Source organism: Labrus mixtus, chromosome 21 (genome assembly GCF_963584025.1).
Source record: "Labrus mixtus chromosome 21, fLabMix1.1, whole genome shotgun sequence".
Taxonomy (NCBI): domain Eukaryota; kingdom Metazoa; phylum Chordata; class Actinopteri; order Labriformes; family Labridae; genus Labrus; species Labrus mixtus.
The window spans coordinates 2,025,860-2,049,452 of NC_083632.1; the positions used below are offsets into that span (position 1 = coordinate 2,025,860).

Consider the following 23,593-nt stretch of genomic DNA (forward strand, 5'->3'; position numbering starts at 1 on the left):
TTTGAGCTCGTCCTGGAAGAGATCTCTCCATCATGTGACTTAGAACAAAAACATTTTTTGAGGCCATATTTTTGGCGTTCCCTCAGAAAGATCGCCGTCCGTATAATCCTCACTTCAAAGCTCACGCTGGCTCGCTTTGTGTCATAGTTTTATCAGGATTTCAAACACAGTCGCTTCTTGTCAGACGGATCAGCTCTTTCTTGATTCAGGTCTTTTCAGGGGATTTGTTAACAATAAGAAAACTATCAAGTACCCTCCTTATTTCTTTACAGAAGAGAATGTGTAACCAGCGGCGGCGTGTTCACCCGTTTATAGATCTGCGACTCTGCGAGCATGAGTCTGCAGGGTAGTGGACTGAGAGCCTTCATTTAGTGTTTTCCCAGACTCTAATCGATCCCCGCTGAAGATGGATATAGAGTGTCTGACCTTTTAAAAATGTGTGTTTGATTTTTTATTTTTTTTGTCCTTTCTTAGCCGTAAAATAAATCACCAGGTGGTGTGATTGACATGAGGGGGGGAGAGGGGGAGTAAAAGTAGCTTCTCTTTAAAGTTCAGTGTGTATTGAACTGGAAATCCAGTCGTCCCACTGGGAGAGGAGAAAGTGTGCGGATCAAAGGCTTATTGGAAAGTTTGTTTGAGGGGAGAGAAATCCTCTTTTCCTTTTGGGACTCGCTCGAGGTTCTTTTCCCTCAAATAAAAAGATAAGAGTCTTTGTTTATCTTTTTTTCTTGGAAAGACGGTGAGTCAGGTTTTTGGTCCCGGCTCTGCTGGCCCACACATTCTGAGTCCTGGAGCTACTGGTGGGTTGGTGGGTCTTATATTATCCTCCTGTCCTGTCATCCACCCCCCTCCCCCTCCTCCTCCCAGCTCTGCAATCCATCTGAAAACATCCTGTCTGCTTGATTTATGCCCTGATGTGTCAGCCAGTCCTGCACCAGTCAGTATCTATTCATTTCTTTTTTCTTTTTTTCAGGTCTATATTACCGCTCGCCTGCTCACAGTGAGAGCGCAATCCTTCAGCGTGTAATCACTATCCATTGTCATCATTCCTCCTGTCAAAGCACCGATGAAAGGAGCCTTTTTTTTTTTTTAACGTCGCTCTGCTGCAAAGAGAACGGACAAAAAAAAATCTGCACTCCTTGTTTGGTGAAAAAATGCGTTTACCATGAGCAGAGGAAAACGTCCTGTTAGTCACATTAAGGTTTCTTCTACTGGGACGAACACAAACGATATGCATATTCAGTCCCCAAGACAGTAATACCCATGTGGCTTTCCTTTCCTTGTTTGCTTTGGATGAACTCCAGGCTGCTTTTCTTCAGGCTGCATGGAAGAAAAAGTTGTTTGTTTTGAAATGTGTCGGGTAGATCCCCTTGATACATTAAAGGCAGGATGTGAGGCATTTAACACATAAATACAGAAAACATTTACTGAAAACGTTTTGTCACTAGACCTTCAGGCAAACTGTGTAGAGACAGTGAACGAGAGTTTACCTTTTAGTTTTTAAAGGACACATTCCTCTCCTTCACACCTGTCTTATGAAATGGATGAGTGAAGGTTTTATCATAAATATATCAAGCAGAACATCTACAGCCTAAAGTGTCCTCTTAGTCGTTTAACATCCTCTTACAAGCATCAAACAAGAGCAGCTGATTAAAGGAGACATAATCGCCTCCTCTTCAAAAGGAGACGGACCGTTAGAAAAGATCCTGAGACTGAAGTGTAGAAGTTCCTGTTCTCCTCTGACTGATGTAGGTCAGAGGGCATGAAGGAAGCAGACCTAAAATAGACCTTTTGAATTAGCTAACACCAGAGTTAGAAGATCGTGCAACACGTTCACACAGCAAACAATGATGAGTGAACCTCAGAGCTGATGACACAAGCTAACAGTTCAGGGACTTTTAGCTTTGAATCCTGCCTCGGCTCTTTGCTGCATGTCATCCCCTCACTCTCAACATTTCCTGTCTCTCTTCTGCTGTCCTATCCAATAAAGGTTAAAAGACCCCAAAAAATTACTTTAAAAATGTTGGGGTCTAGACGGTGTAAGGGTTAAGTCGCGGCTGATGTATGGAGGCGTTTGGTCCTCTAAACTGGCGGCCGGGTTCAAATCCGATCTAAGCTCCTTTCCCACATGTCAGTCCCCAATCTCTCTCCCCTATTTCCCTTTCCATCCACTAAAAACCCAAATGAGTGTCTTATTTGAGCTTCAGTGTTTTAGTCAAAGTTGTGTCCTTGTTGTATTTTTATTCTAAGTGTTGTGATGTCCTGGACGATAAATGATCTTAACAGTCTTTCTGGTTCAATAAGAATCAAGACGTCCCTCGTATCCAGCTGTTATCTCAACATGGAGAACTAATCACAGGCGTCGCTGAGCTTGATTCCAGCAGCAGCTGTGGTTACAGATACATTCTGACTCCTGCATATGCTCAGGAAGCGAGCCATCCCTGAGTCCAGCTTCTCACTTCCTGTTTACATCGGGTCGCTCTGCTCAGTCTGTATAAACGGTCATGGGTTCAGAATTTCCCGGCAAATTTATGTGGAAGGAAATTGTTTCAGAACGAGGCTAAAGTGTGAGATCACCTTTCACCATAACAACAACAAAAATAAATAGAGCAGGTGTTGGGAGTAAACAGCTGTCAGTTTTATCGTTAGCTTCAGATTCATCCCTCAGGCACTATCAGATCTTTGTTAACCATCTGTACATCCATATCTTTGTGTCTCATCAGCTGGATGTAAATGAAGTCGTGTACGGTGGCCCTGAGAGGTCAATACTCTCAGTACTGTTACCTAGGAACAAATGTAAACAGAGGACACAAACTGAGTTTAGAAAACACTTTAATTAGTTAAAACATGTGCATGTTGTTGTTCTCTCTCTAAGAACAGAAACAGCAGACATGGAAACGCTTCCTTAGCCTCAGAATGATTCTGGTTTCAGTTTGTGATCAGAGCGGTGCCGTCCAGCGACGGAGCTGAACACACAAAAACCAGAGCAACGACAGCTCGTCGACGAGGACCAATGGGTGACGATCTCCTCGGTGTGTCAGGGCCTTTACAAAGATTAGTTTTGACAAAATTCCCTCGCAAAAGCTGAGCATTAAAAACCTGAGGAAGCTACAAGCAGCACGCGTTGTTGGCTCACAACAAAGTGGCAGTCCAGTCATTTTCAGTGAGCCACAGTTTATTGATTTATTTTTTCATCCTTATGTTCTCACTTGAAGATCTATCTAAGATCGAGAGACACATTTAGAAATAACTGGCGGCTGTGTTAGGCAATTAAAATGTCAAAAGGGGAATAAAAATAAAAAAAACCTGTAATTGTTTGTTCATTTCCATCACACAATCAGATGTTTAACTCCATGATCTGTGTAACCATGGCAACAACAAACAAACTGCATCCTTGTGTTGAAGTTGAAAAAGTTTTGAATCAAAGAGTCGGATGCGGGAAGCGGTTGAACAATAACGTTTTCTCCACCTTTTTAGTGAATGGTGAGGCTGAGAGATGAAAAGGCTGCCGTCACCCACCCTGCCCCCCCCCCCCCTGCATCACGCCTCCTCCACAATCTCTTTAAAAACAAAAAACTCTCCTCGGTCTCTCGTTTGTCTCTCTTTGTCTTTAGAGTTTCTCCTTGGAGGCGTTTCATTTAGTCACTTTTAAAAGAGACAGAAACAGTTTGTGAAGAAGGAGAAAAAAAAAAGAGCTTTTCGATCTTTCCTGAATGAGACGTGATTACAGCTTTAATTATAGCTTTAAAACGGACTATTAAAAAACCCCAGAACCCATCAATCTGAGAGACACGCTGCAGGATTATTGTGTAACAAAGCGTCACACAGACACGATTTACATTCAGAGACGAGATGGGAGGAAATTAGTCTGGCTAAAAAAACAAAAAAAGGTGTAAAATAGTTCAGATTTGAATTTCAGTGAATGAGGAAAGGTGGCATGTGGGGCTGGGATTAAATACACACACATTTAATCTGGACGTAGACACCGCCGAGTTACATAAATCCACTTACAGCACAGATTACTGCTGGTAGTGTGGGGTGGGGGGGGGGGGTCTGATCACAATGAACGTGTGAGTCACAGACAGAAGACGACGCAAGGAGGAAGAGTTTGAGAGAGTGTGTGTGTGTGTGTGTGTTTGAGAGAGAGAGTGTGTGTGTGTGTGTGTGTGTGTTTGTTTGAGAGAGTGTGTGTGTGTGTTTGAGAGAGTGTGTGTGTGTGTGTGTGTGTTTGAGAGAGTGTGTGTGTGTGTGTGTGTGTGTGTGTGTGTGTGTGTGTGTTTGAGAGAGAGTGTGTGTGTGTGTGTGTGTTTGAGAGAGAGTGTGTGTGTGTGTTTGACAGTGTGTGTGTGTGTGTGTGAGAGAGTGTGTGTGTGTTTGAGAGAGAGAGTGTGTGTGTGTATGTTTGAGAGAGTGTGTGTGTGTGTGTGTGTGTGTTTGAGAGAGTGTGTGTGTGTGTTTGAGAGAGAGTGTGTGTGTGTGTGTGTGTGTGTGTGTGTGTGTGTGTGTTTGAGAGTGTGTGTGTGTGTGTGTGTGTGTGTGTGTGTGTGTGTGTGTGTGTGTGTGTGTGTGTGTGTGTGTGTGTGAGAGAGAGAGAGTGTGTGTGTGTGTGTGTGTGTGTGTGTGTGTGTGAGAGAGAGTGTGTGTGTTTGAGAGAGAGTGTGTGTGTGTGTGTGTGTGTGTGTGTGTGTGTGTGAGAGAGTGTGTGTGTGTGTTTGAGAGAGAGTGTGTGTGTGTGTGTTTGAGAGAGAGAGAGTGTGTGTGTGTGTGTGTGTGTGTGTGTGTGTGTGTGTGTGTGTGTGTGTGTGTGTGTGTGTGTGTGTGTGTGAGAGAGAGAGAGTGTGTGTGTGTGTGTGTGTGTGTGTGTGTGTGAGAGAGAGTGTGTGTGTTTGAGAGAGAGTGTGTGTGTGTGTGTGTGTGTGTGTGTGTGTGTGTGTGTGTGAGAGAGTGTGTGTGTGTTTGAGAGAGAGTGTGTGTGTGTGTGTTTGAGAGAGAGAGAGTGTGTGTGTGTGTGTGTGTGTGTGTGTGTGTGTGTGTGTGTGTGTGTGTGTGTGTGTGTGTGTGTGTGTGTGTGTGTGTGTGTGTGTGTGTGTGTGTGTAGATACAGTCCACTATGAAAAACAAGAACAAAACAAAGAGTTTTGCAAAATGACAACAAAGAGAAGAGGAGAAAACTCAGCATGGAGAAGTGAAATGACTCCAAAATAAAAACAAGATACGATGAAGAACAAACACAAGTTAACACATGGCGATCGTAAAGAGACAAACAAGCTCCAGAATTGTTATAAAAACCCCCAAAGAAAACTAGATTTAAAAAATGAAACCAGACGGTAAGAACCACAAAGTTAGAAGAAGACGACTACTGAGAGATTTAAACGGCAACAGACATGAAAAGGATTCAGAAACTTCACTTCCACATGAAGCGTCGCAGTGTGAGAACAAACAAACAAACAAAAACAAGACGATCAAAAGCCGAGAGGGAAAAATGAGCACATACAAGATTAGTTAGAAAAAGACATCAAAAAAGACAAAACAAAAAAACAGGAAACAAATGCGACAAGAAGTTTAAATGGAACACAAGAAGATGCAAACAAACAAACAAACGCTAAACAACAACAACAACAACAACAACAACAACAACAACAACAACCAACACACCATGACTGTGATGATACGAGAGGTGAAAACAATGAGACAACTTGTCCGAGCAGAAAGTCGCTGGCTGTGCGCTCAGGAGCGTTTGTGCGCTGAGAAGAAAAGCGCTGCCAGTCCGTCCTGTCTCCATGACAACAGTCTGTTGACACCGGCCGCTGTATGACAGACACTGCTCCGTTACTTTTTACTGCATGTTTTATATTTGAGATCGTTTATTTCCCGATCAGACACGGAGCGAGGAGGATGTGGGTATAAGACACGATCTGTAGGAGGGAATATCAAACATTTGGAAAAAGAGCGCCGGTGACGTCGACAGCGCTTTTCTGAAAAGGTGAAAGATTTTCAATTTGAGCGCTCGGAGCGGCCGCACAAAAAAGGATGATTGTCGGAAAAGAAGTCGCTGGGCTCAGGCGTCCTCTTTCTGCTGCTTTGTCCACATAGAGATGTCAACGTGCACAAAGAAACACTAAATGATGGTTCAGAGACTCAAAATGTATTTTAAAAAGTCGTTTAAAGTGACGGTAAACGACTCTGAAGTGGCAACAATGACTCCGATCTTTAACTCTGAGAGCCTCAGGACGGAGTGATGAAACAGGGGGATTCAAAAAAAGCAACAAAGAGACGATAAAGAAATCCACAGAGACAGCAAAGAGACGCAAAAAGATGCAAAACAACCCGAGAACAAAAACACGTTAAAATGCTCCCTGAGGGGTCTGCAGGCTGCAGGCAACGACTTCCAGATTTTATTTGACTTGATGATATTTTTAAAGTTGTTCATTTGGTACGCACTGAATAAACACAGTCGGCATGGAGACGGTTCAGTTTATTATTACCTCTCTCAAACTGAGCCAACTCGTCTCCCCGATTCAAAACTTTCTAAATCAGCTCTCGTTAAAAAAAAAAAAAAGCCTCAGTCAGAGCCAAGAAACTGAAAAACATAAACCAGAGAGGATTTTCAGCTTCGTCCTGAGAATGTTGTTTTTCAGTAAATCAGAAAACACCTGCAGGACTCATCCTGTGTTTCTTCTTCTCTCTCTCCGCAGAAAAAAGGCAAGATGCACTACCAGATCGCTGTGATCATCAACTTCCTGGGTCACTGCATCTCCATGGTGGCTCTGCTCGTCGCCTTCTTCCTCTTCTTGTGTTTGAGGTGAGTGTCGCTCTCTCCGCCGCCGCTGTGGCATGGCCGCTGATAATCCTCGACGCATGATGTGACAGAAACGTCCTTAAGATCCCACGTTCAAAGCGTTCTCTTGCTCTTATTCAAAAACCGTTTGGTCATGGGATGAAACATTTTTCCTATCTCCATGCCGCAGATGTAAAGGGGTTTAGACGCCTGCAAAAAAACTAGGGCACATTTCCCCCGCTAATGGGAATAATATACCCGTCTCAGGAAGCAGGGGGGGGGGGGACACACCAAAGCAGAGGTGCTGAGGCCTGCTGGGACGGTCAGCGGAGGTGGAGTGGATTTCTGTGACAAACACGCTCCGCTAACGAGAGAAAGGTCTTAGCACCCTCCACAGCCGGGGTCGTTATCGATCCTGGAGACGCCACAGGGAGTGAGAAAAGCGTGAAAGGCCACGGGGAGAAATAATAAGTAGACTTTTTTTTTCTTTTTTTTTAGGGTTAGGGTGTATTAGGGTGTGCCACAGCGCTTTACGGAGGACAAGTGTCAGCCAGCTGAAAGTGGCATCAGTGCAGTGGAGGAGTTTGGCATTTTATTACTCACCTTTCTCGCTGTATAATGAGATTGAGAAGCATTTAAGGGAAAAGGTTTATTCATTGCTGGGGCTGTGCAGAGAAAGGTTGCCACTTCTGATGGGTGTTTAAAGAGAGAAGTAGAGAGAGACGGGCAGAGTAAAGATCCTCCTGCAGGCACTCAAACAGCTGTAGCTTCTATAACGAGATGATTTATTTAAGTGAAACTTGATGAAAGGGTTTATTTGTGTTCCAGTTTCAGGGTTTTCTTTAAAAGACAAACATGCAGGACTCTCCTGGTTATCGTTTTGGTTGTTTAGTTTTTGAATATTTTGATCTTAAACATGCAGTATGTTAATCCCACCACCAGGGGGCTCTCAGTAGAAACAATATCAAAAGATGAACTTGAGGCTGGCGGGGAATCATGGGAGTGATTCTCTCTGCTACTCCCCCCCACCCTCGATGAAAACAAACTCTGAGTTGACCGTCGTCATGACGACCGGGTGAAACCGACCTGAGGAAGAGAATATGTTTACAGACGAGCTAATGTATCAGAGTATAATCTGCATGATGTTTTTTATCACAGCAGCACAAACAGCGACAGTACGGCAGCTTTCAGTAGCAGCTCACGCTACCTTATGCAACGGTATTTGACGTAACATCCGGTGTTTCCATGGCAACGATAAACATGCCGTGTCTGTCATGGCGGCTGCCCTCAAAAGACACAACATGTTACAACTATATATTAAAGATTTCTCTGTTTTTGATAACTGTTTGAAATATTTGAGGTAATGAAAGTACTCAATAAAAACACAGCTATAACATATGTTTCGTCCATTTTTTATTAATTTAGATATTTTAGTTTAAACATTGTAATAAAATTCAACATATTGTACATTTAAGAAATCTTTAAAGGCACAGTTCGTCTATTCCACCACCAGGGGGCTCTCAGTAGAAACAATAACAAAAGATGATGTCGAGGCTGGCGGGGAATCATGGGAGTGATGTAAACAGAAAAGAAATGTACCTGAAGTTAAATGTTCCATTTTCAAATTAACATCTACGTTAAAAATCTATAAAAACATTAACCCCGATTATTACCGGTTAACAGACTCTGCACGAGCTTGAATACACTCACACATGTGAATATGCAGTCAGCTAAAACACTGTAAAATGTTCCATCTGTCCTTCTGTTATTTAACGCCGCATCAGCAGTTTGTGGTGTAGTTTCAAAGCGTGTTTTAAATTACAGACGAAGACATCGACTGTTGTAACAGACTTTAGGTCTTCTGGGCCTCATAACCACGTCAGACGACAGCTCTGATGACGCAGGGACAGACGACTCTGCTGCTTCAGCGAGCCGCTCCTCAGAGACACACAGAGCATCAGCAAACAAAAGCACCATTTCACACTCGACGCTGAACTCGGATGAAAAATCAGCCTCGGACTTGAATCTTCTAGTGTGTGTGAGTGCACTCTCAATGAGCAGGTATCGTCTCTGGAGACTGAACGCCACGCTGTTCTACACAGGATGTTACTTCCTGTTTAAAGCTGACTGAAAGGTTTCTAAAGCCCAGCGCAGAATTCTCTTTAATCTGGACGCTGCAGAGCTGTAAATAAACCCTTCAAACTGTGATTATTTGGGGACTTTAACTCGGTTACTAACGGCAGTTTTTAATCACCGCTTTTGTGACACGCCGGCTTACTGATGTGCGTTCACTCGACTTGAGAAAATTAGAAACTACAATCAGAAAGTCCACACGTCTAATCTGTAATCATTGAAATGCTTTAATTCAGACAAATCAGCATCAAAAGATTCATAATTGCAGCCTCGATGTATTCTCCTTCTGGTGTTTTTTTTTCCCCCCCTCCTCGCTGCACAGCGAGGCTGTCCTCTTGAATGAGAGAAAAGGTGATAAAGTGCCCTCTGCAGTGGCCCAATGTGCGAGAACACGTGACAGGCTGCTCTAAACGCTACAAAAAGGAGGTTTTGGAAACGTTTCAGCCTAAATGCAACATGACTTTGTGTGCGCAGACGTCCCGCTGCATGCAGCTGGTGGCTCTCAGTCCGCTTGTACCTCTGACTCTCAATCAACAAAGCAGATATTTTCTCACAGCTGCACATCTGTGTGCGGCGAGGAAGAGCTCCGAGTTAACAGACATTTAATAAAATGAAAAAATAAAATGAATCAGCACGTCTCAGCGTCGTGCCCGTCTTTCTGTTTCATTTGATCAAAGTGCTCAGAGGTCTGAAGTGTTTGTTACATCAGGACCAGAAGGACATTCATACTTTACAAATTGGATTTGAAATGTAAACAAGGTTTTTTGCCAAACACACACTCACCTCTGACCTCTGACCTCTGGTGACGCTGCAGCAGCTACCAAACCACAAGCAAACCGACAGAGCCGGTTTCAAACAAAGGTTGCCTCGAATCACGAATCACGTCTGATCTGCAGAATGAGTCATCATGGACGGGGAGAAAAAATAAAAGTACTCTTCCCTCTCTTCATCGTCGACGTATCATTTATGAATGAAGAGTGTTTATTGCTACCTCGGGAGTAAAACTAAACGAGAGGAACAGAGAGGTCAGAAAAGTCATAAAGAAAGAAAGATTGAAATAAATCAAGAAATCAGACGAAGGAATGAGAGGGACGACATTTGAAAAGCATAAAGTCACTTCTACATAACAATACCTTTAGCTGGTCGTATGGCGCTTGGACTCTATTGGGGGGTGTTTGGAGAATGACAATACCCCCCCTCCCCCTCCTGAGTCCAGACCCTGGTGGAGGTGAAGCTGATGACTTGATGAGACCAGATGGTTGAAGGATGAATGGATGATGATTTTGTGAAGATGGGTGGTGATGGGGAGGTGGAGGGTTCGTACAGAAACTAGTTATGCTGCATTCCACCTGAATGCTCAGTGGTCCCAGTTTCCGAGTTGGGAAGTCATTCTTCCGACTTCAGTGTGTTGATTTCAGTTTGGGAAGTCTGATTGTCAGAACAACAACAACAGACAGCACAAGAAAATGTGTGAATGTCTCACATATTTTGCCCCTCATGTGATGACGATTCTGACGTCAAGTCGGGAAGTCGGGCAGCTCATTCTTAGTTATTGTTTCCGACTTGAGCAGGTGTTCATGAACATTTTAAAACTCGGAAACTTGTTTTTTTCCGATGCGTCCGACATCACATGAATGCACCACAAAGAATCATAGTAAAAAGTGGAACTGAACGATCAGGGAGGAACGCCATGCCATAGGTTAGATGAGTACCGCTGATGAGACAGCTGATTATCCAATGACAGCTTGAGAAAATAAAAGTGAGTGAGCGTGCAAAGAAGGTGCAGTGGTGTGGTGTCAGATATGATCCTTTATGAAAGAGATTTGTTTCAAACGGCCGTTCAGCGTAATGAGTACTAAACTGTTTGTTTACTTAAATAGCATCACATTTAAAACAGTGGTATTGTTCTGTGCTTTCTCTTTTCTTTCTCCATTAAACCTCTGATGACTTCTACTCCTTTAACAAAAGAACAGCAGAATATTCACAAAGTCACACGAGAAGGACAGAAGCACATATTTTATTTATTTCTCGCTTTCTCTCCTCTTAATTAACACACATCAGAGCAGCACGTGCTGCTGGCAGGGCGCCGAGGGCAGGACGTGAGGTCACACAGAGTTAAAAAGAAGCCGACATGTTTTTAAAGGCCGCCTCAGAGACACTGCGACACAGTGAAGAAGGGAGGTGAAGAAAAGCAGCTTGTTTATCAGATCTTTATATTCCCTTCTGGTACCCTGAAGGCTGCTTTGTTGTGACTTCTTTGTGACATTATAATTATTTAAAACGGCTTTTTTTCCCTCCATGCAGCTGTTAACGACGCTGTCACTTTAAGACGCTGTCACTTTAAGACGCTGTCACTTTAAGACGCTGTCACTTTAAGAGCTGCTCGACACAGAGTCACCGGAAAACCAGTGCACAGCCAGTGACAGTGACACCTGTTAAGAATCCATGCATGGCTTAAAAAGAAAAAACTAAGTCATTCATGGTCAGCCAAGGAGGAAGCGGCTTAGAATGCCATCAGCCGGTGACGACAAACTCGCTGTCAGGGGCGATTCTGGAGTCCGTTTGGGCCCGAGGCATAAATTCAAAGTGGAGCCTCCAAACAGCGTTCATCCTCATTATGTTAACAATGATCCAACAAAAACATTTAGCAGAAGTATTGAAGTTTCTCTCCCCCATATTCAGTCGTTTACTATTCTATGAGTGAGTGCTGTGAGATGGGGCCCTCTTAGGGAGGTTTCCTACTGTCATTGCAATCTTTGAACATATTGAGCCTCTGCTGTGGGTTAATGATTATCAGCCCTAGGGGGGGCCCTCAACTGGCCTGGGGACCCCAAGCAGTCTCCTGCTTTGCTTGTTGACAAGAAGCGCCTCTGCTCGCTGTCACTCCTGCGATCGGGGAGGGGGGGTGGGATCGTTGTGTCCGCTCAGCTGGTCGCGTGCTGCTATTTCCACCCCGCTCGCTCTGAGGAGTTGAAGAAGATTTTAATTGTATCCTCAGGTCGATTTATTTACAGCTTTAAAAGAAACCTCGGAGATACAGGAGGTGGCACACACGAGAGCGGAGGCCGGGAATAAAATGTTTCTTCATATTATATTGGGGGGGGGGGGGGGGGGGGTGTGTTACTCTGAGGCTAAACCTCTTCATTATTCATGCTCATCATCTTTATTTTCTGCATCCACACGACTTCTTTAAGGATGAGTAATATCTAAATACAGAGAGTTAAGCACAACAGGAAGAGAAATACAACGCAGCCCCCCCCCCCCCCCCCCCCCCCCCCCACCACCACCACCACTTCTGTCAAACGTTTCCTCCACCGTCATGTACTCTACATTCTGCTGCTCCGGCTGCACTGGAGAAAAGGTTAAATAAAACATGTGGGTTTTTTTATTTACCCCCTTCTGCTCGCCTCACAGGAGCATCCGCTGCCTGAGGAACATCATCCATTGGAACCTCATCACCGCCTTCATCCTGAGGAATGCCACCTGGTTCATCGTCCAGCTGACCATGAGTCCAAAGGTGCACGAGAGTAACGTGGTATGTAGCACATTTATTTATTTTTATATTTAATAGAATGATTTTGCCTTTATTCGATTGGACCGCTGAAGAGAGGGATAGGAATATTGGTTGTGACAGTAATCACATATTGCTCTAAATAATATACATACTGCGTTCTAATCCATCCGTTAGTTGCCGTTAGCAACACACTTAAGTGTAGACCTGGAAGCAGGCAGCCCAGGTTCATCTTCAACCCTCGACTCAGTCCCCGCATGTCCTGCTCGGTCCGATGTCCTATCCTCTAAATAAAAACCAAAAAACATCTTAATAGAAAATAATAAGTCTGGTGGTTTTCTGTTTTCAAACTCTTTTTTTTTTTCAGAACTCAAATTCAAAAACAGGAACGAGAAGAAGTGAATGGAAATGTACATGTTGCACCACACAGTACTTAATTTAAACGTAATCACACACACAGTGTCCTGCAGCTTTAATTACTCACTGTAAAGCACCAACTGAGGATTAATCCGCTGCTAAAAATAGTCCCCGAATAAATGCACTGACTCATGTTTGGCAAAAGCCAAAATGTCCAGTTGATTTAGTGAATTGTTTTTTTTTTCCTATTTTAGAAATAATCATTTAAAAAAACATTTTGAGTCATTCTTAAAGGTTAACATGCTGGAAAAAAGTGGCTCCATAGAAGTCAGAAACGTTTGAGAGATAGACCAAGACATTTAGGGATGGAGACCGAGTCAAGACCAAGACATTTAGGGATCCAGACCGAGTCAAGACCAAGACATTTAGGGATGGAGACCGAGTCAAGACCAAGACATTTAGGGATCCAGACCGAGTCAAGACCAAGACATTTAGGGATCCAGACCGAGTCAAGACCAAGACATTTAGGGATGGAGACCGAGTCAAGACCAAGACATTTAGGGATGGAGACCGAGTCAAGACCAAGACATTTAATGATCAAGACCGAGTCAAGACCAAGACATTTAATGATCAAGACCGAGTCAAGACCAAGACATTTAATGATCAAGACCGAGTCAAGACCAAGACATTTAATGATCAAGACCGAGTCAAGACCAAGACATTTAGGGATCCAGACCGAGTCAAGACCAAGACATTTAGGGATCCAGACCGAGTCAAGACCAAGACATTTAGGGATGGAGACCGAGTCAAGACCAAGACATTTAATGATCAAGACCGAGTCAAGACCAAGACATTTAATGATCAAGACCGAGTCAAGACCAAGACCTTAAGGGATCAAGACAGAGTTTCCTTTATTTGTGTCTGAAATATAAACCTTTCTAGCCTGTACTTTTTCCTCACAAACAGCTCGACAGCCAGTCTGTTCAGAGCCAGTTTTTCTTTGTTCGACTTTGTCATATTTTATTTCCTTCTTGGTTTTCTTTGTGGATTCCAAGAAAAGCCGTGTTAGAGCGTCCTGTGCTCCATTCACGCGCTGCAGAGAGCAGGTGTCAAATTAAAGCTACAGAAGAAGAAAAAAGTGCCATAATGCGATTCAGTCAGGTGTTATGTCCCCGCGAGCATCCAGAGCAGATTGACCTCCCCTTGTTATAGATTCTCCACAGTGTGTAGGGTGTATTGGAGGGAGGAACAGCATGTCACAGCATTGGAGTCACTTTAATTTGAAACCAGTCTGACATAACCAGACCTTTCTCCACCCTGTGACCTACCGGCGATGGAGAGAGGTCTGGCTGAACCCGTTTACAGTTCCACACTCCGGGTTGTTTGGTATTCCTATAAACCAATCACTGTTATCCCAGACAGTCGGGGATGAAGGGACGATTCCCCGGACAAACTGGGGGAGCTTGTAATGTGGAAAATTTACATATGGGGAGGCAGAAGAAAAAGAACCCAGGCTGCTCTTCCATGTCAAATCCTTCTGCCTGTAGATTTCTAGCGACAGGGATTTGGAACAAAGTAACGCCTTCTCAAATAGACCTCCAGGCTTCCTTACGTCTGCGGAGACTCTTTTATTAACAGGTTAGATTGTGGTGGTAAAAGATAATGGACACTCGGATTCAAATTAAGGACTGACTGATGTGAAATGTTTGGGTCCAGTATCGATATTAGGGAGAGAAAAAATCTGATATCGATGTATCGGCCGATTTCTGTCTTCGATCTGTAGAGATAGATAGATATGGATATACACATTTATTGCATTAATCCCTCAAAGGCCGTTATCAAACTTGTGGAAAAGATAAATAATGAAGACTCAACTGGAAAGTAACCGCTTTACACTCTGGAGAGTGATGATGCTTGTTGTAATCAATATAGTGCCCTCTGCTGATGAAAGAGAACTGCTAGTGTAATACAATGAAACTCAAATGAAATGACATTTGACTGGTGAATAAATCGAGTAATATCAGCGCATATCTGTGATAAAAATGAGCTGATCCCGATCATCACTTGACATGCTAATATCGGCCAATATTATCGGCTGGCTGATTAATCGGTCGGGCTCTAATTCAAATAAAATGTTTTAGTGATAGTTCAAGAATTAATTTGCCAATTATGACCCAGTTTTATGAAAACGTCTAATGGGAGGCAATGGGAGAGGCTTTACCTGTGGTCACTTCCTGTCAGCACCTGTGTGACTGATCAGACTTAAAGCTGTTTGTTTGCACTTCCTGTTGTTGTCTCCTCCTCTCTACATCCTTGCTTGTGTTGTTCTTACTCTCCGATGTATGTGATTTTGGATAAAAGCGTCTCACTAATGAATTGTAGGAATAAGAAATTCAAAGTTGAGGACATTTTTGTACCCAGAAGTCAAAGGTAACTGATGTGATTATTTTGTAGGTGTGGTGCCGCCTCGTCACCGCCTCCTTCAACTATTTCCACTCCACCAATTTCTTCTGGATGTTCGGCGAGGGCTGCTACCTCCACACGGCCATCGTGCTCACCTATTCCACCGACAAGCTGCGCAAGTGGATGTTCATCTGCATCGGCTGGTGTACGTACTCGATCTGTTTCTGAAACGTTAACGGGGTTAGCCTGTCTCTAAAAGCAGTAAATGACTGATTTAAACATAAACTAACATAAATGTAAAGGGTTAGGCTTAGCTGTTGGGGGGACGGCTGTGATTCAGTTGGTAGAGTCGGAAGGTTGGGGGTTCGATCCCCAGCTCCTGTAGCCACATGTCCGATATGTCCTTTGGCAAGACACATAACCCCAAGTTGCTCCTGCTGCAGCCTCTACCATCAGTGTGTGAATGTGTAGGTGTAAAAAGCGCTTTGAGTAGTCACAAGACTACAAAAGAAAAATACAAGCTCAAGTCCATTTAGCATTTAGCTGTTTTCATTTTCTTCTCGTCTTTAAGTGCAGCTCATGATCTCCGAGCTCTTCCTGAACACTTTGCATACAGATACGAGAGCGCCGTCGGTTTCCTCATTAAACTTTTTGACAAGAAAGTGAAAGATCGCCATCACCAAAAGGTTGTGTGACTCGAGCCTGTTTGGAAACATTTCCGCTCGATGGAACCGACTGAAGGTCAGACGTAAATGGACTGAACAATGGGAGTGTTGGACTTGACGGAGATGGCGTGATTCGGTATGGCAGGCTGGGAAATCTATTGGTGTGGGGGGTTCAGTGACGCGCTGGTTCACACTGTCAGACTAAAAGTACGCGCTGCTGAGATTAGGTGTATTGTGCCAGCTGGATTACATTTCCCTCGGGGCAGCGTGAAGCCTCCGTGTGAAGAGGAGATGGCAGCATGGCTGTGAAGACATAAATAAGATCACATTTTATTTGCTCCGCTTAGCTTTAGCTCAGCCTTCAAGAGGCAGAAGTGTTATTAATGCAGAGAGGTGTGGACAAGAGAGGAGAACAACAGAACAGATTACATTTGTCAAGGCTGTAAGAGGAGATTTCTCTGAGCTTTATTGTGACACTGATTACCATATTTTTGCTAATGAAGCAGAGCGTGTTTAAAGATGAGTGTGTCGCTGCAGCTGGGGAAGGTCCTCCTGGTCCCTGAAGTGTCATTTAGATGTAAGTAATTGGTGTTTATCGGCCCTTTTGTACTCCGATAAGTAAGTAACCGGGGCGATCACTCCGCATCACCATCAAGCAGAGTCCAGCTTTTCTTTTATTCACAAAGAACATTTCAGGCGGTGACAAGTCCTGGCTTGCATCTGTGGATCTCGGCACACAAGCAAAGATTGGTTTTGACAGAGCTTGGCAGGCGTTTGGTAATGGGCTATCAAAAAAAAAAAACACACACACACACACAGGCACACACAAGGGGAGTTCATAATGCAGCGTAAAATCCCTGGAGTCATATTTCTTGATCTGAAAAGCAAGAGAAAGATGAAAGAAGAATGTGTCACTTTGTCTTTTTCTTTTTCTCTCTCCACAGGTATACCGTTCCCTATAATCGTGGCCTGGGCCATCGGGAAGCTGTATTACGACAATGAGAAGTAAGCCCTTTGTTGTGTTTCTTGATGCCAGATTGTTGTTGATATTCAAAGAGACGTCTCGTCTTCTTTGCCCGCGAAACCAAAGGACAAGGGCAAAGTCAAACTGCACGGCGTTAGAGAGACGGATGTCTGTTATTTACCTGCTGTAATCACATGGTGCAATATATCTAGTTTGATTGGTGCTTAGTGCTGGATTGATTCAAGTAGTCTCCATTGCTCCTCTATTGAGCTGATCGTTGATTCACTCGATAAAAAGACTTTCACTCCTGTGATCAAAAGTCTGGAATTCTACAATTCACTTATCAGACTCTTTTATCCAAAGCGACGTACATCAGAGAGTAAGAACAACACAAGCAAGGATCTAGAAAAAAGGGAACAATGTCAGTAAGAGCAAACGATCAGCTTTGAGTCTGATTGGACACACAGGTGTGGACAGGAAGTGACCAGAGGCAAAGCACAACATTGAGGGCAGTTCTTGAGAGCTCTAATCAGTATAGAAACCATCTTATAAGTCGTCGTTATCAAACAAAAACCATCGTCACTACCATCATCATCATCAATAATATGGAGACCATCATCATTAAGTTAGTAGGTATTCATGAAAGAGCTGGGTCTTTAGCTTTTTCTTAAAGGTGCAGAGGGCTCCTTTCCCGCTCTCTCTCTCTCTGTCCCTAATGTCCGACTCTATCCACTAAGATATTAAAGGTATAATATGTAGAATTTTATTACAATGTTTGCACAACACCCAGGATTCCCCGCCAACCTCAGCACCATCTTTTCTTATTGTTTTCATTGAGAGCCAAATTTACACACTGTACCTTTAAGATTTTTTTTTGTGTCAACAAACGATCCAAAAAGACAGAAAAAAAAGTGAATTCATCCTGAAAAAAAATCCTGATATTTGTCAGCCATTCACATTATTTTCTGTGTTGTCTTTTCCAAATTGTTAAATGTTCTCATGTTTGTGGAACAATGAGGTCAACGTGCGCTGCTTTAAATGTTCTCATGTTTGTGGAACAATGAGGTCAACGTGCGCTGCTTTGAGTTTGCTGTGGGGAAAACATTCGGCTTGGCTTGATCTGACTAATTAGAGTTGTTTGTTTGTGTATCTTTAAAGGTGGACATATCCTCTTTGTCTTTGAGCTCCACTGTAGTCTACAGATTATTATAAACACACCAATGAGCTTCAACCCGACCATACATGTTCTCCAAAAAGATCAGAGCCACTGACTGTAAATTTAAAGATAGACGACACGTCTCCACCTCGTCTCGTTGCACTTAACAAGCTTGCTTTTTCTCGTACTTTATGATGACCTGGGAATGCTTTGTTCATGAAGCTTCAGCCCCGTTTGAGTAAATTATCGCAGAGTAAAAATAATATACTTGTTACCCTTGTTAAGAAAAAATGGATTCAGTTGGAACAGAAACGACTTTGAGCTCAGAGCAACAAGAAAATACAGCGTTGGCCTTTTCTCTCTCTGTCAGGAATATGATCCGCTCAGAACAACAGCGGACTCATCCTCCTGAATCTCACTGACAAGGTGAAGTGAGGGTCAGCCGTGATTCTTACCTTTTTGATTAATACGTCGACACATGTATTGATAAGTCATCTCTAAGTTTTTTGATTTGCTGGGCAGACGCCTGATTTTATTCTTCATTTTTCCAGACAGAGCCGCTAACATGTAGAAAACTCCCCGAAATAAAATCACAATTATCAGAAATGATCTCATCGCTCGGGCAGGTGGTCTCATTCGCTCTCAGGAAAACGAGGTTTTTTTAGGATCTAATTATAAACGGAAAAGACTCTGTCATGCATTCTGGGTAGATGACGAGCTGCTAAACATGATTTTTTAACCGCTGGGAGCAGAACATGAAATGAATTGCAGCACATAGCGGTAGCTCCGAGGTGCACTCTTCATGAAGAATGATGATTGACAATATAAATACATCTGCCTGTGACTGATTGCTCTGGTTGACATTTGCAGATGCTGGTTCGGGAAGCGAGCGGGCGTGTACACGGACTACATCTACCAGGGTCCCATGATTCTTGTGCTGGTGGTAAGAGCGCTTTGTATTTTTTTGTCCTTCAGCAGTCTGCATTATATAACCTGCTCCTGCAATTAGTCTCCATTACGTCTTTAAAACCGTCTGACAGGCGTGAGCTGTTGGAAACCTCGACACATTCTTCATGTGGGCAGAGATGAATGTGGAGCATTAACGCGTTACCTATCAGGGTTTAAATCTCAGCATTTGGCAACTGGCAGGAAATATGGAGATCGTTTAATGGGGGGAAAAAAACAAGAGTGAAATCCAAGAATGTGTTCAGACTGCTTTGTACCTTAAATTATCTCCAACTCTGGGTCGTTTCCATACCTGCAGGGGAAGTTTGTCAAGCTTCTGTTACACGTCTTCATGCAGCTGTATCTGTTGTGAAATCTGTGTGTTGTTAATTATACTGAAGAACCGTCTTAGCTGCATCCTGTTGTGGCAGGATTTCCATCAGAGGGAAAAACATGCTGCAAACTCAGGAATGTCCTAATTCCCAAGCTTAAAATGATGCAAATGATAAAAACATGCTGCGTTTTGTGCTAGCTGAGACCTTGTGATGAGGTCAACATCTCTAATGTTGGTATGTGTCCATGCAACCCTGGGGTCAGGGTGGCTTTTGTGTTCTTTTCAATCAGGTCATGTAGACGTCTTGTTCATGAGACTTTGCCGAAAGATAGTTGGAGTTGACTTGAATGATCTTGGCCATGTTTTTCAAGTCACTCGAAAGGCAAAGGCCATCTTGACCCTCAGCACCCCCTGCATGCAGAGTTTAGACTTCTGCCGACAGGGAGGAGGTTCACTTATGTAAGGAGGTCGAAATCAAATAGATACCTGAGGTCGTTTGTTCCATCAGCTGTTGGGTTTTTAAATAAGCTGCAGGTATTGTTGCCTGGACACTTTTACTATGGACTGTTGGTCTTTTGTCTCTTAACTCACTCCATGTCCATGTGGTGTGAACGGTTACAAAAAATTGTAAACGATTACACGACGTCATTTTACGTCACTTAGGCCCTGGAGCAGATAAATAAGTCTCCCCTGTGACCACGGTATGGAACGCGAAGCAGGAAGGTTAACACTCCGATTAGTAATATGCTGAAATTCAGCGGCTTGTCTCGTCTGATCTGAGGTCGTAATCCCCCCTACCCGGACGAAGCGGAATAGGACGGAAGGGCATTAAGGGAAAGGAGTGTGGCTGTGAGAGAGAGGCTCACAGACTTACGTTCAACCGGTTACCGCCACTGCGAAAGGGCGACATGGAAAGCCAGAACCCGATCAGAGATGATTGAATGTGTGTCTCTAAAACATTTTTAAATAATTAAAAAAAAAAAAAAAGGTTTTCGTTTACTGATTTTTCCTAAACGGTTATGATTTACTAACCGTGTACACGTGCACACCCCTAATCCATGGTAGTTATGTTTTATATGTATGTATTTATGTCATTGTGCAGTTTTTTTATGTTTTTTTATGTTTTTTTATGTTTTTTTATGTTTTTTTATGTTTATTTATGCAGCAGGATATTCTCCGGAGAATTCCCCTCGACCCAATAGGAGGGGGGAGTGAGGTTTATATACTGTGATCGCTGCACGGTGCATAGACTGTCTGTGCACTGCTTTAAGTTTCCTGTTCTCCAGTTTGTTCTTCTCCACTCTTTAGTTGATGATGTGATTCTGTTAAACTTCACTTATCGTTGATATAAAGACAAATATTCTCATTATAGCGTCGTGTTGCGGACTCTGTTGCTTCATCCGCTTCTTCCCGCATCTTGTTTTTAACATCATGCCTAAACTCAGGAGACCCCCCGCCCCCGCCCCCCCTCCAGTCAGACAGGGATAGTCTCCAACTGTGAGGAGCATATGTGAACAGCCAAGTCAGGAGAACATCCGGAGCAGTCCTCCTGAAATGATCTAGATATTTTCAGGAGTGTAGATGTGAAAACGGCTATAAAGTTAAAAAAAGGGGAACAAAAGCTCCTCACCACAGGCTGTTGAGCAAAGCCTGCCACTCTAAATCACCACCTCCGTGTGCAGCAAGCAGAGGGAGGAGGGAGAGATAAAAAGAGAGAGAGAGACCAGGTCACGGGCTCGGCCACACATAACGGTGTCACTTTGGTGGTTTGACCACCGCAGTAACTCGTTTCAGTGACAGCTAAGAGGATAGATAATGTAACATCTTAAAGCGGACAGTAACCAGCTGCTGTCCTCTCCTCCGGCCTTCAGAAGCAGAGCTGTGTTATTGTGACTCTTCCCCGCCCTGCTGACGCTCCATGTGATGCCAGACGCTCAGCCCTGCAGCGGGGGTCGTGTGGCAGTGATCCTGCAGATTTAGGAGATTGGCCAGGGACTCAGCCCGGCTCCTTGTACAAGCTTTAGTCATCTCTCGTCTGGACCGCTCTAACTCCCTGCTGGCATGGCTTCCAAAAAAAAAAAAACATCCTCAGTCATTATCCACTTGCCTGCCCTTACACTCCCCTATCTCTGCTGGCTCTCCTCTCTTTGTGGCGTTTTTCCAGCGATTTCTCTCAGCTCTGTTTCCTCCGTGCTGGCTCTCCAGCGGTGGACTGACCTTCCCATCCTTGTCAGAAACAGCACATTCGCTTATCTTTTCTCCGAAAGTTGAAAAAGTCATCTTACCAAAAGGCACAGTGTCTGCTGCCCGACTCTCCCCTGAAGCTCTCATCTGCCGTTTTCAATATCTCTCTCTCGCTTCTTTCATAAAAATTCTACATTCTTGCCTTCAATAGCAACTTTTCTCTCTGGCTTTTATCTCTCTGCCTGTCCCTCAATCATCCGGGATCATCGGCAGGTCAGCAGAATATTTGTTAAGTTTCCTGTTGGGTGTGAACTCTCCGTGCCTTATCAATGGCGGCAGCAATATTCTGCTGCGTCGTTATAATGAGTAAAAAGTTTTAAAAGGTGAACACAACTCAGGTGATTTCAGAGGACGAGGGAAGTTTTTGAAGGGACTGAAGTAAGGGCTGCACATTTAATCTCATTTTCATCATTAAAGCAAAACCCAGAAACACACACACACACACACACACACACACACACACACACACACAAACAAACACACACACTGCTACAAACAGAGCTGGAAGACACAATGCGATCCTCGACTGAGTTAATGAAGCATTAAAAATCCATATTTCATAAAAAGCATTCCAATAAGTTTGGCTATTAAAATCAACAAACAGGAATTCAACAGACGTGCTGGAGACTGTAGGGGGAAATAATAATCGATCATACTGATATGTTTTCAAATGAACTACCAAGATTAGTATTATAACGATGAAACCTGACGAGGGGAAACCTTTAGTCAGAAGTTTTGCCTGCAGAAACAAAGAAAGCAGTGAGCAGGAAATGGTGGAAAATGGACGCTCCTGCTCGGAGACAGTGGCTGGAAGTCTTTTAGATCTGCGACATGGAAAGACTCACACGTAGTCTGAGAATTCAACAATCAGTGTTTACACAGAAACATGAATAAATCACGCTCACCTACAGCCTCCGAGAAACAATACAGAGATATATGAATGCCTATAGGAAAGGAAATTAGGAAAGGAGCCACCGGTCAGACCGGAACCTGCCTTCTCACCGTAAACAATAGGACATGGAGCGAGAAAACCTGAGCAACCCAAGCCCTTCCAGAGAGGGGGCGTGGTCAGACACAGCTCATTTACATATTTAAAGGTACAGACACAGAAACAGCCTGTTCTGAGCAGGGCTGAAATAGAGGGGTTTATAGACATGATCAAATACAGGATCAGAGTGGATTTAGAACAAGAAACTTCACACACATGTTTTGAGGAGCTCTGAGAACAAAAACTTAAAATATTCTGTAGTTATATTGTCTCCTTAAATTTAGAATAATGAAATCATTGTATCATTATGACCTGGATAATTGAGCCATATGTATCATTGATTCTGTCCAGTAATGCTCTCCTGGCACTCTCCCAGAAAGTCTTCTAATGTCTGTTTTCACTTCCTCAAATAAAAATCACAAAAAGAAAAAAAAAAAAACTCAGTAGGTGTTTCTCCAGCCGACCTCTGCAGCTTCCTCTACATCACACATTCTTTTCAGACTTTTCTTGGCAAAGTATTCCTCACATGAAGCCTTCACACATTAAAAACCCCTCACTGAACTAGCCTGCAGACAGAGGTGTGAAGTGAACACCTTTTAAGGAGTCCAGATATTAAAACCTCAACACAAAAAAGAGACTACGTAAGAATAAAGGAGGAAACAGTCGATGCTCACAGACTCCTGAGACATTGCTGAGACTTCTATGTTGAGACCTGATTTAAAAGGAAATCTGCGTCAGGGCACGATGTATCTCGTATTTATGATGGCTAAAATGATATGTGCACGTGAGCAGTGAATCACAGTAATCAGGGGGGAAATAATGCACGCAGGAGGAAACCTCACGACTGCCTGCACTTAAGTCAGATGTTCTCCACCTCTATAAAAGTCTAAACGTTAGGTGTCAGAAAAAAGGACGTCAGGGCCCGGCGTCAGAGGAGCTGTTTCACTGAAGTATGTGCTCCTTCCTGTACAGAGAATGTTTAAAACCTCTCTCTTTAACACGTCTCTGAAGCCGTTTTCTGCGACGGAGGATTAGGGCCATGTTAAAATAAAAAATATTTTTAAATTTACAAGATTAAAGTCTTGTCTGCCTTGTTAAAGTGTCTCATGTGCAGA

At 43.4% G+C, this 23,593-nt stretch overlaps 1 protein-coding gene across 1 annotated transcript in view; it reads left to right on the forward strand.

Moving 5' to 3' along the window:
* LOC132955156 (corticotropin-releasing factor receptor 1-like) overlaps positions 1-23,593 on the forward strand; it is a 79,939-nt gene that overhangs the window by 47,728 nt on the left and 8,618 nt on the right. Inside the window, exons 6-10 of the mRNA XM_061027907.1 lie at positions 6,696-6,802; positions 12,326-12,446; positions 15,234-15,387; positions 16,792-16,852; positions 18,838-18,910. Of these exons, the coding sequence (XP_060883890.1) occupies positions 6,696-6,802; positions 12,326-12,446; positions 15,234-15,387; positions 16,792-16,852; positions 18,838-18,910 (516 nt within the window). The remainder of the gene's footprint in view (positions 1-6,695; positions 6,803-12,325; positions 12,447-15,233; positions 15,388-16,791; positions 16,853-18,837; positions 18,911-23,593) is intronic.